We start from the raw sequence: 9,244 nt of genomic DNA on the forward strand, positions 1-9,244 counted from the left end.
CTGTATGTGTGTGTGTATTGTCACAATTATTTCTTGGCTTTTTCTACTTTTTAACCTTCTGAATGCTGGCATAATTTCTGTGTGGTTTTCTTCATTCAACATTATGTTTCATCTGTCCTCATAAATCCTGCTATGGCTTGTTTTCCATTCTGTAGACTTTTTCATCAAGATGTACCAAATGATCAATTTACCATTTACCAGTTTCTGGACTTTTGTTTCTAATTTGGGTATATTAGGTATTGATCTTTTTTATCTGAATTCCCTTGTGTGCAGGAATTTCTGCATGGAATTACTGCAGTACTTTCTCAAATCTAAGTATTGGGGAGCTGTTGGCAAAATGGGCTCTTTTAATACTTAAGCATTTCAGATCATCCTTCTAACTTCAAACTTCCTTCTGATTGCTGCTTACCTTGTCTGTTTCTCTGATGCTGAAGCCTTGAATCTGAAGAGGCCCAGCTAGCCTTTATCTATTATGGGTTGTACAGCTTCCTTCTGTTTTTGTAGTAGTACTCTTCTGTGGACATTTTGCTTTATAGAAATTTCCTGAAATAATTCATCAGCTAGTAGATTAGTAGGTTATTCAAATGTTAGGTAAAGAGTTTTATTAATATGAAAGTGCAGTACTGAATTTTCTTTGCACTTGAAAGTTATAGATGTGACCTTGCATGGTGACACATGTCTATAAGCCCTTGGGAGATGGAGGCAGGAGGGTCAGGAATTCAAAGATAATGAGGTAAGGCCAGCCTGAGCTATATGAGAACCCATGCCTGAAAAGCACACCCGCCCCCAAAAGAAACCAAAACCAAGTCACCCCTCCTAATTACAGATATCATTGAGTTTGAAGATGAAATAGTCTAACTTTTCCCTTTCTTATGCTACTGAAAATAATTTAATTTTGAGCTGCAACTTAAGTTTATGCTTATGTGGTTTTTTCCTTTGATAATATAATCTTGAAAGTTATAAGGTACTATTCTGTTCAGATTGGCATGTTTCTCCGATTTTATATATATAATATGGTATGAGTGTATTGCCTGCATGCATTAAGTGCATCCATGAAATGCAGTACCCACTGAGGTCAGAAGAGGGTGTCATATCCCCTGGAATTGGCATTACAGGCAGTTGTTAGTTACCATATGGATGCTGGGAACCAAACCCAGGTCTTCTACAAGAGCAGCTGATGCTCTTAGTGCTGAGCCATCTTTCCAGCCCCCAAGTTGTATATATTTTAAGATGGGAAGATACTGGTTTAATAACTCTGTCATAAAGTTCTCTCCTTTTCCAGATCATCTTGGAAGACCAAGGGCTCAAAAATGTTTCCTTTGAAGGATGCTGAAATGGGCGCCTTTACATTCTTTGCTTCTGCTCTTCCACATGATGTTTGTGGAAGCAATGGACTTCCTCTCACACCAAATTCCATCAAAATTTTAGGACGCTTTCAAATCCTTAAGACCATCACCCATCCCAGACTGTGCCAGTATGTGGATATTTCTAGGGGAAAACATGGTAAGTTTTTGTCTTTCTTTTGTATTTTGTGTTCTATACTTGATTTCCAGAATCAGTTTCAAATATGCATTGAGTATACAGAAAAGTCAGCATGTATGCAGGCATGAGCTTGCTGTTTTGTTTTGTTTTTTATTTTTTATTTTTGGTGTTTTTGAGACAGGGTCTCCCTGTAGTCCCGAAGCTGTCCTGGAGCTTGCTTTTTATGTTGAAAATAAATTTGATTGGCTTTTAAAATTAAAAGGGCATCATTACATTTTCTGTTGTTGCTTTTTTATTCTTTTGTATAGGATTACATTTAAAAAACTGAAGTAGTTGATTAAAAAGCCAATGTTTTACACCAAAGGATCTATTGCCTTTTTAGTAATATAATTAAGTTCATTTTAGAATTATTTTGGAAGCTTAATTATAGCCTGAAGTTCCATGTCTTCACATTATTTTAAATGCATTTTAGTGAAATATATTTACTTTTTATAGCATAAAATAATTTGAGATATAAAAATACATGGAATTTAACTCCTTGTACTGGCTGATATGTAGCTGCTTTGTCCTATAAGATAGCCATTTCTTCTGTTTCAACTCTTCCTTTATTGTTATCCTGAAAAGAAAGCTAGCCTATATTGAAACTGGCTAGATTTTTTTTTTTCTCTTAATAGTATTTGCTCTGAGAATATTTGTGTTCTGTTTTCTTTGAGTACATTTTTTTTTTTTTTTTAATCTTTTTGAGACAGGGTCTCCCTGTAGCCCCAGCTGGCCTGGCATTTGCTATGTAGACCAGGCTGGCATTGAACTCACAGAGCCCTGCCTGCCTCTGCCTCCTGAGTGCTGGGACTAAAGGCATGTGCCACCACGCCCAGCTGAATTTTCTTTTTTGTAATGGTGATTCTTATATGAGTATTTATTATGTATCAGGCAATAGTGCATTTCACACTGTTCAATTAAAAAATCCTTATTACTATGAGATAGGAACTATTATAGTTTTATTTTACAGATAAGGAAATTAGGCACAGAACAAAGCCACATAAAGGAAAATAAGATGGGATCTTAAAACATACAATAATGAATTTTGCTAATTGTTGAAAAATTTTTAAACTTACTGTAAGGCTATAATAATACAGTATCAACATTATGCAAATGTTTGGTCCCTTAATATTTTGAAGCTCTACCATATAGCTAGTGCCTTGCTATTTAGGTTTTTTTAGAAAATTAGTGAGAGGCATGGGAAAGAAAGTGGTAGTTATCTAGTAGATAATTAAAATATTTTGTTTTCATATTCTTTCTTGTGTATGTATAGGTACAAATTAATATATACATATATGTAAGTATACATACAGATGTTGAGATATATGTCAAGTTATTTTGTTGTAACTTTTTTTTTTATTGTGTAAAGTTGTCTTTGACTGGTTGATTTAGTAAATATTATTAGTGAATGTCTACCATTATTTGGCCTGGCTTAATCTTTCAAGTACAAACATGGATGAAATCATCTTGTGTTATTAAGCATCTTTCCATTGGGAATAAATTTGGAGGGAAGAACTGAAAGAAAGCTAGCTTCGAGGCAGTAAAAGTCTCGGACCCCTATAGTAAGAATGTCCTAAGCTAGCAGATAACGCTCCATGTCCTTACCTTCCTATACCAGTAGAAGCTTGCACAGATCAATTTTCCATGTTTGGGTAAATATTTTTCATAATGAATTATAGAAATGATTCAAAAGTATAGTCTAGGTGCTGGAGAGATGGTTCAGTAGTTAAGAACACTGACTGTTCTTGTAGAAGACCTGGGTTCAATTCCCAGCACCCACATGGCAACTAACAACTGTCCTGTAACTCCAATTCCAGGCCATCCCACAGCCTCTTCTGTCCTTCGCCGGCATTGCACAACATGGTGCACTTACCTACATGCAGGCAATACACACATACACATAAAATAAAAATAATAATTTTTTTTAAGTATAGTCTGTAATATCTGTCATTATAAGAGTCACTGAAGTTCATGGATCTTCTTTGCTTTCACCTAGAAGTTTACAAATTCATAGAAGAAACGTAAGGTCATCAGTATTAGTAGCTTCATATCTTATACTATATCCTTTCTCCCTAAAGGGAATCAGAGTATGCCACTATTTATTTATTTATTTATTTATTTATTTATTTATTTATTTATTTGAAGTTCCTAAAGGGAGAGAGAGATTTGACTAGTACCCAGTGTTGTTCCATATTTACTGATTAAGAGACCCACAGTCGGGGCCACTGTATGAATTCTTAGGTTTGTTTTTGTTTTGGGTTTTTGTTGTTGTTGTTGTTGTTTGCTTTTTTAGACAGGATCTCACTATGTAGACCAGGGTGGCCTCAAACTCACAGAGATCTACATGCCTCTGCTTCATGAGCATTGAGATTAAAGGCGTGGGGCATCACACCAATCTTATCTTGAGTTTTGCCATTTTCACACTGTATAATAAAGCTTCTGGCTAATGGAGTATGTAGGAGCTAAATCTGATTCTGATTTATTCAGGAAGGAATGGTAAAAGATTCATATATTATAACCTTGGCTTCTAGGAATAAAAATATCAATGACTATTAAAAGCCTAGAGAATTTGATTTCTTGTTTATATTAGCAATGTTCAGGGCCCTGAAAATTTATGTGCATAGGAGTAAATAACTGAACAAGTGAATAAGTGTTTATGTGAAAGTTGGTTTGTTCAAAAGCATCTCAAATATTTGGTTGTATCTAATCTGAAAATTTGGTTTCCATTCAACAGTCTCCTTAGTGAACAGCACATTTTTCTCAATGATATAATACCAAATGATTTCGTTTTACTGCATTTACTTGTCTCCTCAAAGAATTTTGATTTGGGAGCCACACTTTGCCTTTTATTCTCTCTTGCTGTGCAGATACCTTGTTACTTGTCATTGCTTCTCCCTTGCTTGGCCACGTACTTCCTTTGTACCTGGAGTTGTGACATGTGGTCTGTTTTCTTTCTTTCCTTCCCTTTCTTTTCTTCCTTTCCTTTTTTCTTTTTATCTTTTTTGGAGACCAGGCCTCACTATATAGCCCCAGCTGGCTTGGAACTAGCTATATAAACCAGGCTGCCTCGATCTCACAAAGATCCACTGGTCTCTGCCTCTCAAGTGCTGGGATTAAAGGCATGTACCACCATACCTGGCTGGTCTGTTTCCTTACATTAAGCTTTCACTTGTTAGGTTAGTGCAGAAACCAGACTTTCACTGTTTTCTGTAGCTCATTCCAAATTGTAGTTGATACTTACCTGCTAACTCATCAAGATGAAATATTAAATCTCAAAAATAAATGACATTTCATTAAAATTTGAAAACGATTTATTTTTTTAAAAGTCTAAGAAAAATATCTTTAAAAGAAAGAAGCCAGTAACTTAAACACATTGAATTTTTTTCTTTGGAACTATCAGAAGACTTTAGAAATGAAGATTATAAGTGGCAGTGTGTCCTCTTTTGGTTGATATTAATTAACTAGAAATTTCTCAGTGGTTGCTAAGTGAGATGAAGAAAAGTTATTTAACTACATAGGTTTGAAATATAAGTAAAGAATAAATAACATTCTTAAGGACTTAGAATTTTTCTATATCTATAGCCTATAAATTTCATCTGAAATGTATGCATCAGTCAGGGTTACATCAAAGGAAAAAATTTGTATAGTGTATATGAAGAAATTACATGCTAGGAATTGGCATGCATGATTGTTAAGGCTTATAGTTTAGTTCAAACCATAGGACAGGGACATATTATAAAGGAAAAGCTAGCTGGATGTGGTGGTGCACGCCTTTAGCCTTTAATCACAGAATAATACAGTAGCTATTTGTTAATAATTTCATATTTTAAGGCCTTTATGATCCACCTTTCTGTCTATATTAAAAAATTAGTATCTTTCTTTTTAAAACTTTTATCATTTTTATACAAGTCTGTATGTGCATGATATGTATGTGTGAGTGCAGATGCACAGATGCTGTGGTACACATGCCATAGTGCACATGTAGAGGTCACAGGACAACTTTGTGGACTCAGTTCTCTCTACCTTTACATGGTTCCAGTGATTGAACTTAGGTCATGTATAGCAAGCACCTCCATCTTCTGAGCCATCCCAGTGAACCCAAAATCATTCTTTTATTGCCCCTTCCTTACTCAGCCTGATAACTTTCTTGTTTAATCTTCTGTTTCTTACTGACTTAAAATGCACAGTTCAAGATAGTCATATTGTGTGATCCTTGACATCCAGTACATCTTTGTTAGAAGAAAGACCGTTTATGCTTCTTGTATGTTCCTTAGTGTCACATTTGTTTTTATAAGTAATGCCAATACATTACTGATTTCTATTTGGCTCATTGTGCTTCCCAAACATTTTATTTTGTGCAGCCAGATTATTTTTATAACAAGTTATTTTCAAGCAGACATCCAGGTTTTTTTTTTCCTGACAGGGTCTCACTATGAAGACCTGGCTGCCTTGGAATGATTGTCCAGTCTGGCCTCAAACTCAGAGATCCACCTGCCTGTGTCTCTGAAGTGCTGGGATTAAAACCATGCACCACCACGCCTGGCATCTCAATCTTTGAAAAAACACACTTATCACATTTATTTGGTGGTAGGGCGGGGAGACACATGTGTGTGAGACACCATGCACATATAGAGGTCAGAGAACAACGTGCTGGATGTAGGCCTGGAGGATGAAACTCAGGTCATCAGGCTTGATGAAAGTGCCTTCACCTGCTGAGCCATCTTGACACACACCATGTGTGTTTACACACAAAATAATTACATTGGGGTTTGGCAGCAAGCACCTTTACATACTGAGCCATCTCTCTAACCCAATACAGCACTTTTTGTTGTTACTGTATTTGTTTTGGGGACTGGGTTTTATTAGATATCCCAGGCTAACCTTGAACTTAACCACAAACTCATAGCAATCCTCCTGCTGTAGCCTTCTATTGCACTTTTATTGTTTTAGATCATTTTGTGTCATGCTGCCACTTCCAAGATAGGATTCAAGGTTAACAGCTTGCCCTTCATGTCACGTAACTGTATACGCCGTTGTCCTTTATTCTACTCTCTACTCCCCCACACAAGATCATACCAGGAGCCACATGTAACTCAGAGTTACTCCATACACTACATCTCTTATTGGGAACTTCTTTCCCATCTTCCTCAGTCTCTTTTCTACCTTGGCTTCTCTTATTTTGACCAAACTTTCTCTCTGCAGTTATCACTATTTCTAATCCTCAGTTGTCATTGTGGGAACTTAAAATATTTCCATTTTTTATTAACACATGTTTATTATATGTTGGTAGATATAATGTGCTACTTCTACATCTGCATACAACACACCTGATACAATCCAACTCCTCTTTATGTCCTTTGTCCTCTTCCACAAACACCCTTCCCAGTCGTTAATCATCATTATTTTATATTCGGACTTTTTTACCTTTCACATACAAGAAAGAATGTTTGGTATTTCTTTTACTATGTCTGACTTATTTCTCTTAACATAATACCTTCCAGTTCTATCTGTTTTGCTGGAAACAACAGGTTTTCATTCTTCTCTACGGCCAAATAATATTCCACTGTATGTATGTATGCATGTATGAATGTATGTATGTCTATGTATACATACATATCTGTCTCCTACTATCCCCCTCTCTTAAGCTCCTTTTCCTCCTTCCCCCCTGCCCTAGTTTGTTTCTCCATTGCTGTAACAAAACACTCTGACCAGTACCATCTTGAGGAGGAAAGGCTTTATTCGGCTTACATCTCCTGGGTCACAGTTCATCAGGGAGCCCAAGGTAGGAACTCAGGGCAGGAACCTGGTGGCAGAAGCTAGAGCACAGGCCATGGAGAAACACTGCTTACTGGCTTGCTCCCTGGCCCCTGCTCAGCCTGCTTTCTTATGCAACATAGGTCCATCTGCCCAGGAATGGCACTACCCACAGTGGGCTGAGCCCTCCCACATCACTAAACAATCAAGAAAATTCCCCCACAGACATGGCCACAGGCCAGTCTAATGGAAGCAGTAGCCCCAATTGAGGATCCCTCAACCCAGGTTTGTCAAGTTGACACTAAAGCTATCCAGCACAACTGACTCCTTGTCAAACTTGACATACAAACACATCACTCTTAAACCACAGCCTTTCCATTTCTTGTCCCCAAGATATGATGTTAACATTAATAGCACAACATGAGACAGTACATCCTTAAAAACCCCACAGTCCTTAAAAGAACCCAAACACTTAAAAGTCCATAGTCTCTTTTAAAAATCTCTTAACTGTGGGCTTCTGTAAAATCCAAAACAAGTACTGTCTTATTTCAAAGGGAAGAATCGGGTACACCTAAGCAAAACCAAAGTCCAGCAAAGTAGCTCAAGGCTGGACATCTGGGATTTACTCATGATCTTCTGGGCTCCAAAGGGTTCTGGCAGCTCCACTACTCTGACTCTGCCATCCACAGCACACACATCTTGTCTCGAAGACCCAGGCTGGCTCCATTCCACACCTGCTGCTGCCCTTGGTGGTCATCCCACGGTCCTGGCATCTCCAAAAAGCTGGGGTCTCCACTGAAACTGAGGCTACACCTTCACCAATGGCCTCTTCTTGCTTCTTGGGCTGCAAAACCTCAGATTCTCTCCATGACCCCTTCAGTCCCGAGGTCTTCACTGCAACTGAGGCTGCAGTTTCACCGTGGCTTTTCCTGGACTCTCAGGGTGCCAAGCCTCAGCTACTCTCTGTGACCCCTTCACGCTTTTAACACTAGAACCATGCAGGAGACTTACACATTACCAAGTCCTGCTTCCAGCTTGAGATGGAGGCTCAGGTCCCCTCTGTACCACAGCTTCTGTGCACCGACCCTGAGGAAGTACTTCCCAGAAGACTTCACCACAGTGGTGCTGGTCTCTTGTTACTTACAGCTGATCTTGCAGCCCCAGCTAATCAGAACCCACAGCTCTTTCAGCATAACTGTTCCAAGCTCCACAGCAGCAAACTCTGAGCACACAATGGCTTTTCCAACCCAAAGTTCCTAACACTTCCATAATCCTAAAAACACCAAGGTCAGGTCTGTCACAGCAATGCCCAACCCTCTGGTACCAATTTCTGCCCTAGTTTGTTTCTCCATGGCTGTAACAAAACACTCTGACCAATACCAACTGTGATGGCTAATCCTGGGTGTCAACTTGATTGGATCTGGGATAAACTGAAATGAAAGAGATCTTCTTGATTGGATCATCTAAAGCTGGAAGACACACCCTAAATGTGGGCATTACCTTCTGATGGCAACCGGTGTAAAAGACCAAGGCAGAGGAGAACACCAAGCTTCCTGCTTGCCTTCTCTCTTGCTGGTGAGTTCGTCTTGCTCCTGTAGACTCAAGACTAGCTGATCTTTTGGAATTTGTCAGACCTTCAGTGCCAGATTGGGACTACTAAGACATCCAGCCTTGTGGACTGAGCGACTACAGATTCTCAGCCTCTCCAGTGTGGTGCAGCCATTGTTGGACTACTCAGACTCTATCCTGTGAGCTAAGCTGATAAATCTCTATACATACATACACACACGCACACACACACACACATACACACACACACACACACATATATAAATTCATTCTACTGGTTCTGTTTCTTTGGAGAACCCTAACTAATACAGATTGTGGTACCAGAACTCGGGTATTGCTGTGATAGATCTGACCTTGGTATGTTGGGGAGGACTGTGGGAGTGTCTGGAACTTTGGGCCG

At 38.5% G+C, this 9,244-nt stretch overlaps 1 protein-coding gene across 2 annotated transcripts in view; it reads left to right on the forward strand.

Annotated features, from left to right (window-relative positions):
- Tbck (TBC1 domain containing kinase) overlaps positions 1–9,244 on the forward strand; it is a 245,798-nt gene that overhangs the window by 10,388 nt on the left and 226,166 nt on the right. The window contains exon 2 of one of the 2 annotated variants that reach the window (XM_008841262.3): positions 1,267–1,503. In XM_008841262.3, coding sequence (XP_008839484.1) covers positions 1,311–1,503 — 193 coding nt within the window. In that variant the 5' untranslated portion in view covers positions 1,267–1,310. The remainder of the gene's footprint in view (positions 1–1,266; positions 1,504–9,244) is intronic. The other variant, XM_008841261.3, reaches the window with a different exon arrangement.

This window comes from Nannospalax galili, unplaced genomic scaffold (genome assembly GCF_000622305.1).
Source record: "Nannospalax galili isolate Female #2095 unplaced genomic scaffold, S.galili_v1.0 scaffold41, whole genome shotgun sequence".
Taxonomy (NCBI): domain Eukaryota; kingdom Metazoa; phylum Chordata; class Mammalia; order Rodentia; family Spalacidae; genus Nannospalax; species Nannospalax galili.